This window comes from Henckelia pumila, chromosome 3, assembly GCF_033568475.1.
Source record: "Henckelia pumila isolate YLH828 chromosome 3, ASM3356847v2, whole genome shotgun sequence".
NCBI classification, from domain to species: Eukaryota; Viridiplantae; Streptophyta; class Magnoliopsida; order Lamiales; family Gesneriaceae; genus Henckelia; species Henckelia pumila.
Window position 1 is genome coordinate 32,246,383 of NC_133122.1, and position 14,528 is coordinate 32,260,910.

Below are 14,528 nucleotides of genomic sequence, written 5' to 3' on the forward strand. Positions count from 1 at the left end.
CTCATGTCTCGTACTCTGTGTTTCTGGACACCCTATTCCATGGGGCAGGTTTGCGATTGGACGAGGCGGGTGGATCCAGGAGGGGCTAGTCAGTGGTTGACCAGCCGGAGCTTCGTCTAGGTTTTATTACTATTTTTTTGGGTTGTTACAGCTATTCGATTTGGTTGTATAATATTTGGATAAATTACAGATTCCTTTCCTTGGGATTGTATTTTTTATGGTTTTCGCAGTTTTATTTTGATATCTAATTAATTAAGTTAATTGCATGCCTAAGTTCTGTTAGTAGGTGATCCGGGTAAGGGTCAGTACATTTATGGTATCAGAGCATGCAAAAGTATTCTTGGAATTTAGTCTCATCATGAGGTATTTTTGTAGATGGCAAATCGTGATGACCAGAGTTCTCATGGCAGTATTGGTGGGCGTTGGGGTGATGCCGACCGAGAGCATCGTCGAGAACGGCGTCATCGTCATCATGACGACGAGCGTTTCACTGTGCGTCGATTCTTAGCTATGGGTCCTAAGCCCTTAGTTGGAGGTGAGTCTCCGGAGGATGCGGAGAATTGGTTAGACCGCATGGAGACGACTTTCTAGACTTTTCACTGCACCGAGGAGCAGAAGATGGAGACCCTTGGCTATCTTTTGGATGGGCGAGCCCGTAGGTGGTGGAGGTTTACTTCTGCACCCTTTATTGCGGCGAGAGGAATGGCCACCTGGGCCGAGTTCCGCACAGCTTTCCAAAAACGATATTTTCCTCCTGCACTCCATCAATCGAAGGCAGGCGAGCTACTGAGTCTGCGACAGGGAGCCATGTCTATCGATGAGTATCAGCAGAGGTTCTTTGATCTGCTATCCTATTGCCCCGAGATTGCTGATAGCTCAGAGATGAAGTATAATCTGTTTCTTCAGGGCCTTAACCCTGAGATCCATGACCGTGTGGCGGTTGACGACGACATGTCCTACGAGGGTTTGGTGAGCCGTTGTCACCAGGCGGAGGACAGCATTTGGCGGAACAGGTCTTTCCCTCAATCGAGGCCTGCTAGTTCTTTGGGTCCCCATGCCCAATCTTTCAAGAAGTCTGGATCTACTTCTTCCTCTGGTTCTGGAGGTGTTGTCCGTTTCGGTAAGAAGGACAAGTGTGATCACTGTGGGAAGAACCATCCATCCGACAAGTGCCGCAGAGCTTCTGGAGCTTGTTTCCGTTGTGGAGAGACTGGTCATATCCGGAGGGATTGTCCACTGTCTGGGGGAGGCGGTTCTGGTTCTGGTTCAGGATCAGGTTCTCAGGCCACCGTTCAGCAGAGGTCGCAGGGACAACCTGCTGGGAGTTCTCATTTGAGGCCACGAGCTTCTGGCCAGGTGTTTGCCCTGAGACATGATCAGGCAGTGGAGGAGAATGAGAAAGTCATCGCAGGTACATTTCTGCTTTATGGTATACCTACTCTTGTACTTATTGACACTGGTGCATCTCATTCCTTCATTTCTGCACGTTTTGTTAAGAGGCATAAGTTACCATGCATTGCACTAGACGTAGTGATGTCTGTTTCTACTCCGACGGGCCAATCTGCTTTGGCTAAGCGTCTAGTGATGGGTTGCCCTTTAAAGTTTGAGGGTAACATTCTGTTAGATAATCTCATGGTCCTGGCGATGGACGACTTTGATTGTATTCTGGGAATAGATATGTTGAATACCTATCGAGCTTCAATGGACTGCTATCAGAGATTAGTACGCTTTCATCCGGAGGGGAGTGAGAGCTGGTTTTTCTATGGTGAGGGAGTGCGACCCCCCGATGCCTTTGGTATCAGCTTTGAGAGCCTGTCGAGCTCTAGAGTCTGGCGGGGAAGGCTACCTTATCTATGCAGTTGATTTGTCCCCTGAGAGTATTGGGATAGAGAGCATTCCTGTTGTGGATGAATTTCCAGATGTATTTCCTGATGAGATTTCGGGTTTTCCTCCTACTAGGGAAGTCGAGTTTGACATAGAGTTGATGCCGGGTACTTCACCTATTTCTCGAGCACCGTATCGTCTGGCTCCGTCAGAGATGCGTGAGTTGAAGAATCAGCTACATGATCTTTTGGACAAGGGGTACATTCGTCCTAGTGTATCTCCTTGGGGAGCTCCTGTTCTCTTTGTAAAGAAGAAGGATGGGTCGATGCGGTTGTGCATTGACTATCGGCAGCTGAATCGAGTCACTGTGAAGAACAAGTATCCGTTGCGTCATATTGATGACTTGTTTGATCAGCTGCAGGGCACGTCAGTTTACTCCAAGATTGACTTGAGATCTGGGTATCATCAGTTGAGAGTCCGTGATCAGGACGTAGCCAAGACTGCATTTCGTACTTGCTATGGGCATTACGAGTTCCTAGTGATGCCATTTGGTTTGACTAATGTGCCGGCTATATTCATGGATCTGATGAACCGTATCTTCAGGGAGTATTTGGACAAGTTTGTCGGGGTCTTCATTGACGACATCTTGGTGTATTCGTGTAATACGGAAGAGCATGTTTCTCACTTGCGATTGGTACTGCAGACTCTTCGAGATGAGCAGTTGTACGCCAAGCTGAGCAAGTGTGAGTTCTGGATGGATAGAGTGGTCTTTCTTGGCCATATCATATCCAGGGAAGGGATTTCTGTTGATCCAAGCAAGATTGAAGCGGTACTTAATTGGTCGCGTCCGAGAACAGTTGCTGAGATCCGTAGTTTTCTGGGTCTAGCAGGGTATTATCGTCGCTTCATTCTGAACTTTTCTCAGTTAGCTCGACCTTTGACGCAGCTTACCTGCAAGGGTGTGGATTTCGAGTGGTCCTCCGAGTGTGAGAAGAATTTCTGTGAGCTTCGACGGAGGTTGACTTCTGCGCCGGTATTGGCATTACCGTCAGGATCTGGAGGGTATGTGGTATACACTGATGCTTCTCTTTAGGGGTTAGGTTGTGTCCTGACTCAGAATGGGCATGTGATCGCATAAGCTTCTAGACAGCTGAAGCTTCACGAGGACAACTATCCAGTCCATGATTTGGAGTTAGCAGCCATTGTGTTCGCTTTGAAGATCTGGCGTCATTATCTGTATGGCGAGAAATTTGAGATCTTCACCGACCATAAGAGTCTCAAGTATTTGTTCACTCAGGCGGAGTTGAACATGAGGCAGAGACGTTGGATGGACTTGCTTAAGGACTATGATTGCGAGATTAAGTACCATCCGGGAGCTGCTAATCTCACCGCTGATGCTTTGAGTCGCAAGGTGCGACTATCCGCACTTCAGACGTGTTCGATGTCTAGTGCGATCAGTGACTGTTGTACTTCGGGATATACCTTCAAGCATAAGAAAGGTATGCAGAGTATCCAGATGTTTGCGATATTATCTGAGCCAGCTTTGTATTCGCGAATCTGAGATGCTCAGATGTCTGATTCGAAGACCCAGCATTTAGCTCGTCTAGCTAACGAGGGTAACTCGTCTGGATTTCATTATCAGTTAGATGACTTTCTGTGTTTGTCTGGTAGGCTTGTGATTCCGCAGGATGAAGAGTTGCGAGAGGAGATTTTGTCTCAGGCACATCGCACTAAGTTGAGTATTCATCTTGGGAGCAACAAGATGTACAAGGATCTACGTACTCATTTCTGGTGGAAGGGAATGAAACGCAGTGTTTATCAGTTTGTTTCGAGATGTTTGGTGTGTCAACAGGTCAAGTCAGAGCACCGACGACTTGGAGGATTGCTTCACAGTATTCCTATTCCTGAATGGAAATGGGAGTTTATCACAATGGACTTTGTGATCCATTTGCTGGTATCCCCGAGGAACTGTGATGCTATCTGGGTTGTGGTGGATCGACTCACCAAGTCAGCGAATTTCATTGCCTATAGCCGTGAGTACAATGTGGATCGTATGGCACGGTTGTACATTCAGGAGATCGTTCGACTTTATGGAGTGCCTGTGAGCATTGTCAGCGATCAGGACCCCAGGTTTACTTCTAGATTCTGGGGGAGTGTTCAGCGTGCGATGGGTACTACTCTCAGTTTGAGTACTGCCTATCATCCGGAGACTGATGGTCAGTCAGAGCGCACTATCCGTACTTTGGAGGATATGCTTAGAGCATGCGTCATGGATTTTGGTTCAGCCTGGCAGGATCATTTGCCATTGATCGAGTTCGCATACAATAACAGCTATCATACTAGCATTGGGATGACACCTTTTGAGGCGTTGTACAGGCGACGTTGTCGTACTCCACTATTCTGGGAAGAAGTGGGGGAGAGACAGGCTGAGGGGCCGGAGTTTATCCAGCAGGCGATAGACATTGTTGATCAGATCAAGAAACGGATTAAGACTGCACAGGATTGTCAGGCCAGCTATGCTAATATCAAGCGTAGGCCTTTGTAGTTCGATGTCGGGGAGAAAGTGTTTCTGAGAATGTCACCTTTCCGCAAGATTCTCATTTTTGGCCTTAAGGGCAAGTTATCTCCCAGGTTTATCGGTCCGTTTGAGATCTTGGAGAGCATTGGCGATTTGGCTTATCGACTAGCTTTGCCACCGCATCTATCCAGTATTCACGACGTGTTCCACGTATCTCTGTTGCGACGGTATGTGGCGGATAAATCTCATATTCTGCAGCGGTCTGAGGTTCAGGTGAACAAGGATTTGACCTATGTTGAGAAACCTATTCGTATCCTGGATTATAAGGATAAGGTTTTACGGAACAAAGTCATTCCTTTGGTTTTAGTTCAGTGGCAGCGCCGAGGCACTGAGGAAGCTACTTGGGAGCTTGAGGACAGGATGCGTGAAGACCATCCTGAGTTGTTTTGATTTCATTCTTAAGTTGTATTCAGTTGCAAACTCTGTAAACGTTTGATTTGAATAAAGAATGTTTCTAATTTCTGTATTGCATTCGGTACTTAAGATCTGATTTTGAGTACGAAATATCTTAAGTGGGGGAGAATGTAGTAGCCCGTACCCTAATTAAGTAATTAAAGGATTAATGTTAATTAAATAAATTGGGTATCGAACGGATCGGAAGCTCCGAAGGCACGATCGGAAGCTCCGAACAGGATCGGAAGCTCCGATGAGCGATCGGAGGCACCGATAATATTACGTCAGGCATGACGTGTGGCTAGATCGGAAGCTCCGATCAGGATCGGAAGCTCCGATCACCCTTATCCGGAGTCAACAAGTGATATTTTGACACGTGGCAGATCAGGATCTTCGGAAGCTCCGATGGCAGGATCGGACGTTTCGATCGAGGTTCGGACGTTCCGATCAAGGATCGGAAGTTCCGATCGTTGTCTATAAATAGAAGGCCGAGGCTTCACTTTCATTTGCCAATTCCGAGAATCCCTTTCTATTCCAGGCATATTCGAGTTGTTCTAGCCTTCGTAGGCTTGACCCGGGAGTCGTCGAGGCGTTCGGTAGTCGTAGCAGAGTTGTGCCCAAGTTCTGGAGGCATCGACATCAAAGGGCTAACGACGGACGAAGGTATAGCTTTTGCTTCCTATAAATATTTAGGAGTATGCAATAGCTTAGTTAAGGCTTTTAGAGCACTTTAATGATAGTAGTATCATTTGGCAGTGTAGAGCAGACTATAGGCGTGGACCTAGAGTTGGTAGAGCTTGCACTGTTTTGAGGTACGGAAGTACTGTTCGAGATATTCTGACTGAGTATACATGTATTATGTGACTGCATGGTTTATATGTCATTGATTTATGCTGCATTCATTTGCATACTGAGCTATCTCCTTCGAGATGTCTGTTAGTAGGGTTTTTCCCTATCATGTTAGTGGTTGGACTTCCATCGATTTGGGTTCGGCATGTCCACTGGTATTATGGTATGGGAGCCACCTCCTGAAGCGACGGCACAGCGTGCTACATACCAGGGCCCGGTCTGTCTTTGTTATCTGATTCTTGACCTCGAGTTTATAGGGAGTTCACTTTGCATGCATGTATACTCATACTCTCGTACTTAGCGTTTTATGTTCACGTCTCGTACTCTGTGTTTCTGGACACCCTATTCCATGGGGCAGGTTTGCGATTGGACGAGGCGGGTGGATCCAGGAGGGGCTAGTCAGTGGTTGACCAGCTGGAGCTTCGTCTAGGTTTTATTACTGTTTTTTTGGGTTGTTACAGCTATTCGATTTGGTTGTATAATATTTGGATAAATTACAGATTCTTTTTCTTGGGATTGTATTTGTTTATGGTTTCCGCAGTTTTATTCTGATATCTAATTAATTAAGTTAATTGCATGCCTAAGTTCTGTTAGTAGGTGATCCGGGTAAGGGTCACTACACTCATAGAGTCGGTAAACGAGTCAAAGTATAGTACTAGCATATAGAGTCTCCATGATGTTTCAAGTAGTAAGGACTAATGGTGTACAACCAAAACCGCGGACTTATCCACTCAATTAATAATAACCACTTGGAAAGTCCGAATAGGGTAGTTCGATCATTCATCATATGAATATCCATTTGCATGCTTTGAACATCTCTATGTTCCATACCAATGAAACGTGGTACTTGGCATCGCAAATGCTAGTCTCAATCTCGAGCGATCCTTATCATTATTTGCGGACGACTCAATTGACTAGGAACTATTTAGAATATACAGTGACTATAAGATGTGTTTCATGATAGTGATCTCTCTTTATTCACTATCTCATCTTACTTACAGTATAGTATATTCAAGGTCTTTATCAAAACAACAATAGTATATCACAATATAACATTATGAAGAAAGATAAAGAAAATGCCATTAATGAATGTAAATTATATTAAACAAAGATTGTTTACGATAAGAGACTCTCAAAGCCTTTAGCCACAACTTGGCTAGCGAGGCATCAACTCTTTCACACTCGACATGCTAGCAGCAGGAGTAATAGTCTCATTGCTAGTCATGTTAGCCACACCTTGTGGTTTATTCCCTCTGTATTTCGGATCTGGTGCGTTATTCTTCCCTTTGTATAGCTTATGTCCCGGTGGATAACCAACTAGCTTAAAGCAATTACTCCTAGTGTGACTATTCCAGTGACAATAATCTCAGATGATAATGTCACGCCTTTTGTCATAACTTTTCCCTTGAGCAGAATAAAAGGCAGTGACAGATGCATCCAAAGGAATTGGAGGAGTAGCAAGTAAGGAACAATGTGATTCCTCTTGAGAAAGTATTGCAAAAGCTTGACTGACCGAGGGAAGAGGACTCATCATCAGGATTTGACTCCTCACATAAGTGTAACCTTCATTCAAACCCATTAGAAACTGCAGAAGCTTGTGCTGCTGATCATGCTCGATGTATTTTTTTGCAGAGTCACAGGCACATGAAGGTAAGGTCACAAGAGACTCAAATTCATCCCACAATTGCCGTAGTTTGGAAAAATAAGTGGAGATGGTGTGATTACCTTGAGTCAAGCGGCCAATTTCACGATGTAGTGAAAAAATTCTCGATCCATTCACCTTGTCAAACCTTTCCTTCAAATCTGTCCAAACCGTGGCAGCATTGGTTGAATACACTATCCCTCCGAAAATTTCCTTGGACACGCTGTTCATAATCCATGACAACACTATTGCATTGCATCTCTCCCAAATGTGAAGCGTATCGGAATCAGATGCTGGTCGAGGACAGCTTCCATTGATGAAAGCTTGTTTGTTCTTTGCGCAAAGCGCAATCAACATCGCGCGGCTCCATACTCCATAATTCTCAGTACCAGTTAGCTTTTTTGTAATCAAGTTAACTCCAGGTATATCTGAAGGATGAAGATACAAGGGGTGATAAACATCAATCGTTGATCCACCGGTAGATCTGGCTGATGTATCCACGGTTTCCATTTCAGAAAATTAGATCTCAATTGAATTTCAGCAGCAGAAGGAAAAACTCAATCGAAAACCTCAATCGATTCACAAAATCGATGAAAAAAAAGAGAGAGAACCTAGCTCTCTGATACCATGTTGAAAATGCAATAAATCGAAGAGAATAAACTGGGGAAATTTTCTTCATTGGAGAAATGAAAATTCTGCTATATCTATATTCAAAAATGAGAAAAAAACAGAATATATACATTTCTATTTTCCTAAGCACTTCAATCAGAAACACGCTTTTTACAAAATAAAATGCGACTTCTTTTCACGTGTTCTTATCATAGTTGAGTTATCCGTTAATATCTCTACATTCCAAATGTTCATTCCTATACGTAATTGGCGTGTAATTATCTTCTCCCATGAGCTAGCTCTTTAGGTTAGAGTTAAGTCCAAGTCCACAATCTTTACAATATATATCCATATCTAAAATAGTTTCTCTAAGTAATTATTCAGTATATGTCATCGTTTGTCGAAAATATTTAACCAAAATTATTATGGAATATATGAAACCATATATATATATATATACACTTCGAATATCTCTTACAATTTAGAATCCAATATGGATGACGATTTATGAATAAATAAATTCGGTAAAAGAAATCGACAAGTGTGTTTGGTTATTAACTACATGAAAATGATTGACGTGTTGAATTTAGAAGTTTAGTTGTATAAGTTCTCCAAAAAGTCCACTTTACCATATCATTGACTTATAATTGCCATAATCGTCAATGAAACCAAGAGAATTGTCGCCACATATACAATAAGAGATTCCTTGTAAGATTATCATTCACCGTTGAAAAACTATGGCCCATTCCTTTTAGGAATATATATCTAATTAGTTATATAATTATATATATATATAAGTATGTGTAAATAAGATTTTTTAGCTGTAAAAAAAATAATTTTTTTTAAAATATATTTTTTTAAAACAAATTCTCTTAAGTATAATTTTTTTTAAACAATATTAGAGAGATGTTTTAAAAAATGAAGACACAATATTTTTGTAAAAAAATGATCATCGGGTGACTCGTAAATATTATGACCAGGGACGTAGCCAGAAATCTTTTAGATCATATGTTACTTGATTCGAAAATATAATAAAATAATATAAATTAAATATTTAAAAATTAAAATATAATAATTCAAAAACGGTAAAAATTTTGAAACATTTCATATCAAACTTATAATGTTTCAACTGAATTTTCAAATAATATAAATATGAGCAATACTACATGTACAACGACTTTTGAACATCAAATCTTACAACACAATACATAAATTAAATATATCAAAATCTCACGATAAATTGAATACATAATAATGCGATAAAATAGTAAAATCTCACGATATAATTGTTATAAATATCGTTGTAAACGATATTTATTGTACCTTTAGCATTGAAATCACTAGGATAGAATTTCTATACAAGAATTTATACATTATCAACATTAAATAACTTAATTGATCCATTATCTGATCACGAGAAAATGTACATCATAATCGAAAAAAATTTCAGTTTTACAATACTCAAAACTTAATTGAAGTGCAAACTGATCTTTTTTCTGTAACCAACAACAAATAGCTACATAATGCAATCTAATAAAAAACTGAATTATTACCTCTAATGTAAAAAAATATTGAAAATTAAGATTATTTATGACAAATATTCATCATCATTATTAAAATAAAAAAACTCTCGAGTTCATATCCATATTTTAATATTACTTGATATCTATCAAAAAAATTTATTCATACTTTATGTCATGTGTTAAATGAGCACATTGAAAATTTTCAAGACACAATAGCAATTATTTTGTTCAATTTATATATTAATGAAACTAAATTAATTAAATTAATGAATTTGATATAAAGTTACCTAATTTAAACAAAAGTTTCAAATAATTAATTGAATCAGTGCAAAATGAAGGAGTGAGGGGAAGGATGAAGCCCAAAAAAGATGAAAAAAATGTTTCAATTATAATGGGCGAAAGAACTAATGCAATGACAAAAAATATTAGCCCAACCCACACTAAAAATTAAATTAGGCTACATCAAAATACACACATATATTAAAAGCATTTAAAAAATATTAGTTATTTTTGGGGTGGCTCCGTCCCTGGTTATGACTCATCCGGTGAAATTTATCCGATGGATTTGGATCATTTATTGAGCACAGAACCCACATACATGGTGGATGCTATACGTAATAGGGGTGAATAAAAAAATTTCATCTTACTTGTACATACATTGTTTTAATAATATATCTAACGGTGAAAATTTATCAATATATGCGGAGTTCATCCCATATATAAGTATGATCTAATTATCCGTGAAAACCATCCCATGTTGGGTAACATTAACCGGTATTTCTGGTTTTTAAACTTTTTTGTACAAATCATGAGAACTCAAATTACTATTTGAAAATGAAAACAAACAATGGGTAAAACAGGGTGAAAGAAATTTTTTTAAAAAAGAAAAAAAAAGGAAAGAAAAGATAAAAAAAAAAAATCCGACTATTTTACCATTATACCCTCATCATTTTCAAAAAACGAAATCTTAACCTCATGTCTCACCGTCACCCACCGACCTGGAAGGGAGATGAGGCAGGAAAATGGAAGGAAACTGCGAGAGAAATTTGGCCATTTGGTTTTTTTAAAAAAATGAATCAAATCCTTAAAATATTATAATGTACATCAAAAGCAATACTCGTTATATATTTGTATAATCAGTTATACCAAACATCATACTTGTTATCAAATTATATTATTTATCTATAAACTATTATTTACTATCTGTACGTATAAACAAACATCAAACGCAATACTATTACAAGGACAAATATCGTTTAAGAAAATAAGCAGTTTTGAGCAGAAATTCAACTGCCAATGTGTTTTCATTTTAAAGAATGTGCATGGCTATTACATTGAGACTAGAACTCAACCAGAAAATAAACAAAAAACATCTTTTTTGCAAAGTAGTACACTATGTGTCTATGTCCTATACTTACTGCTAGACCTGGACCATTTGTTGCTCTCATGTCAGGTCCATACAATATGTTTCGTTCTCACATACTACAAGGAAGAAGAACGAGTGGAGAACTTGACTGGACTTGGAAAAAGAATCGGACCCGTTGATCGAGTCAAAGAAAGTGATAATACAATGGATCTCAGCGCGAGTACCTATACACGATCGACCTAGACAAACAACAGAACTGGTTCCACAAACTTCATCCCGGTGAACGTTTACAGCCTCCGGGGAGTAGGAACTTGAACTTCTTCGCATTTTCAATCAAATATGCAGGAATATGAACTGCAGAGGCCGACCTGGGAATTGAACCCATTTTCTTGATCAACTCCTTGAAAGAATACTCCTCAGGCAACATATCGAACAGATCATCTCCCCGGCATATGAGTTCCTGAATTCTTGAATATTTCAAAAATTCCTTTCGCCTAACCCGGTCCGCATGACTATATGCTGTCATTTTGAATACAAATTCTCTGAGATACCGAAAGCAAAAACTGCAATGCCACCCTGCATCAGAGAGAATAACATCGGTCTGGCGAGAGTGACGGTATTGGGTATGTTGGTTGTATATGTGGATGGTAGCACGCCAGCTGCTATAGTCGACTGGGAACTCGAAGGAATACATATAATTCTTCATTTCAAGATGAAGCACAGAAGGAGCCCCATCACACCATTTCAGTAGTTTCACAGTATGGGGACTTGGGATTTCATCGGTGTCTGATATGATGAGTAGGTCACCAACTACTATACCAGCCCGACGAAGCAACCCATTCATGGCTATACGGTGCTCTGCTTCGAGTTTGAACGGGTCTTCATGTGACCCGTATGATGCAATCCGACCTGGGAATACCCCATGGACTACTTTTTCTTCGGCAAAAACAAATCTGTTGCGATTTGTAGCGAAGTAGAGAGGCTTCAGAATACCTGTGAAAGTGGTATTGGCTTCCAGGATCACGAATTTATCGACATACGGATAGAGTTCATTCCACCGAATCTCAAGCATGTCCAGTTCATTGCTAAATATGATTCCATCAAAAACTCTGCGTGGCTCTGATCTTAAGGACCAACCATGGAGACGACAAAGGTTTTCCATAGAAACATTCTCTGCATAATAATGTGGTATGTGCTCGAATGAAGGAGGAGGATTGTCCCATATCGGGCGGAAAAAATATGAGATCTTCTGACTGTAGGTAAAAATTCCAATGACACAAATTGGTCCAAGTATTAAGAGCAGAATGAAAAGGAACTTTCGAGGAGTGCGTCTGGAGGAGAGACGGTGAGATCTTGGGGCCATGCTACAGGAGGCATTTACCAGGACTAATTGCTAATGCAGAATCATAGTTCCACCAATCATGCCCTGCATATCAATTTCAGAGTATTTGAAGAACATTAAAGGACGAGTAATAAATAAAAAACTAGTAGAATCTAACAGTCTGGCCAGATGTTTCACAAAATCAAAAAGTTCAAAGAGTAACTGCAAATACTTTTCGCATAAGTTGAACCAAATTAGAGCCAAAATCCAAAAAAATAAATAATAATAATAATATAGTCAACTACCTTAAACCTACAGGATAATCATCGTCCAGTTAAGACGAATCACATTTTCAGCACCTATTGTAAGTTCATTTTCATGGCCAATAGGTTACTAGAACCTCAGAAATAGAATAAATATGAAGGTTTACAATTGTGCTCCTCTGAAGGTCCAAATAAATTTGGGATTCAACCCAACAATGTACAAAGATTTTTTACAAGATGTCTCTATAGTTGAAGGAGATTTCCTTGAGAGAACAACAGTTAACAAGTGAGATCGAGGAATCAGAGCTACTACCTAGGCTCCCTTGCCTCAGTGTCATTTAATTAACCAGAATGCTTATTCAAGTAACGACTATGGCTCAGCTACTGGCGTTTGAAAGTTGCAGACTTTTTGTGAACCACCATACTCCATCAGCAAAGATCTCTAAGTTGAACTGAACTTTTAACGAGAACTTAAATAACGTAAACCACCGAACATAGATGGTAGATATGAAACTTTAAAATTGCTGTCACCACTCACCTGTACTATCAAGTAAGCCAGTATTCAATATAAACCCTTTACTTTTCATATGGTATTAAGATAACATCCTAAGTAATCGTCTAAAAATGACCTAAATACCTCAGTTTCTTGAGACAGTGAAACTCATAATATATTCGACAGTTCTCCAGACTTCGAGAGGTAACCATACAAGTATCACACAAAGAAATTTCGCATATTTTTGTATTTGTACGGGGAAGACTAGTTCATGCAAAGCAGAATCTATACAGCCACTTAAAAGAAGCCAAATTATGGATCATCAGAATGATACAGAACAGTAATAAAAATTGATGATTAAACCGGTCCATCAGAATCAATGCACATAGAAAACTGCAACCATCATGACACTTTGTCAATGAACATAGAAAACTGCAACCATCATGACACTTTGTCACTCTCACTCATTTTTATTGACCAAAATACTCAGGTTAAACAAGTAGAACAATTTATATATCATACGAGTTCTCGATATACATGACTTGGAAACAAGACTTCAATAGTAAGAGATTCACAAATATGCTACCCGCAGTTGACAATTATATTGTTGGATCCAGGAAACTTTTCAAGCAGTTTGAATTAACCTCTTTTTCAGTTTTTTGAACTTATGACTTTAAGATATCATACAATGCAAAACCAATTTTTTTGCACATATTGCATTGATATCCATTATCTTCATTCGGGTTAAAGAATTTAATACATTTTTTAAATGATTCACGAAATAATACTTCCATCCAAATATTGAAAGTTAATCAAACTTCCCACTAGCTCAAACATGGGAATTCCTCCTTTAGTGGAATCCGTCATTTATTTAACATGATACCACAATCCATAGCTACCATAAAGAGGGGGGGAAAACGCCAATCTTGAGCAATAAATCAACAATCCAAAAGACAATCAAAATCCAACTTCTTGATCTGTATGCAATTGAATGCACACCAAAAACAAAAAAAACAAAAAAAAAAGGGTTTAACCACACGATTCCAATAATCAACACCATTAATCAACATAAGAAAACAAAACTACTTAACGGGAATTATTAGGTAAAAAAGTCAGCGAGTGGCACCTATTAGGCGAGAAACGATAATTCCCCAAAATCAACAGGCAAAATTCGGCAAATTCATATGGGCTATGACCACTTTCACGTACCTTTCATCGTTGAAATTCCATGTATCGTCTTGGAAAATACCTATTTGTTTTAAAGGTATAGAAAGTGTCTGCGGGAAAAAGGGTAACTATGAAACAGCTGAGTGAAAATGAAATATCATTTTTTCGATCAAAATAATCATAATAATATTAATAATAATAATACTCCACCTCCGTCTCACTTATTTATGTTTGCGTATATTATTTCACATATATTAATAAAATATTTGAAAATTTGTCGAGGCTTTAAAAAACACAAAAAGTGACGAAATATTATGGTTAAGTTTCAAGTTTTACAAACTTAACACAGTTTAAAACAAGTTTAAGCATTAGATAATGTTTTTTTTTTATTTTTGGTATAATTTTAATTATATTAAATTAGATTGATGCGGGCGAAATAATTATGTCCCTATTCAACAAATAAAATAGGAAGTCGTACGTCCTCCTGGTCTCCTGCTTCT

At 39.2% G+C, this 14,528-nt stretch overlaps 2 protein-coding genes across 5 annotated transcripts; both read right to left on the bottom strand.

Annotated features, from left to right (window-relative positions):
• Positions 1-7,010: 7,010 nt before the first annotated feature.
• On the bottom strand, positions 7,011-7,796 carry LOC140888407 (uncharacterized). Its single transcript, XM_073296083.1, has one exon. It carries the CDS (start codon positions 7,794-7,796, stop codon positions 7,011-7,013), a length of 786 nt encoding a protein of 261 aa, XP_073152184.1.
• A 2,872-nt stretch (positions 7,797-10,668) lies between these two features.
• On the bottom strand, positions 10,669-14,186 carry LOC140890676 (uncharacterized). 4 transcript variants are annotated; one of them, XM_073298638.1, is made up of 3 exons: positions 14,071-14,186; positions 12,682-12,906; positions 10,669-12,210 (listed from the first exon to the last, which is right to left on the bottom strand). In XM_073298638.1, the coding sequence occupies exon 3, from the start codon at positions 12,145-12,147 to the stop codon at positions 11,056-11,058; it is 1,092 nt and encodes a 363-aa protein (XP_073154739.1). In that variant the 5' UTR covers positions 12,148-12,210; positions 12,682-12,906; positions 14,071-14,186; the 3' UTR covers positions 10,669-11,055. The 4 variants fall into 4 exon arrangements, with proteins under 4 accessions (XP_073154739.1, XP_073154736.1, XP_073154737.1 ...); XM_073298635.1 differs by lacking the exon at positions 12,682-12,906 and having other exon boundaries at positions 14,071-14,184; XM_073298636.1 differs by lacking the exon at positions 12,682-12,906 and having other exon boundaries at positions 13,988-14,108.
• Between the last annotated feature and the right edge of the window lie 342 nt (positions 14,187-14,528).

Bases quoted from the DNA above. Each gene is read 5' to 3' on its own strand.
- LOC140888407 (XM_073296083.1), bottom strand. From the start codon at position 7,796: ATGGAAACCGTGGATACATCAGCCAGATCTACCGGTGGATCAACGATT.
- LOC140890676 (XM_073298638.1), bottom strand. From the start codon at position 12,147: ATGGCCCCAAGATCTCACCGTCTCTCCTCCAGACGCACTCCTCGAAAG.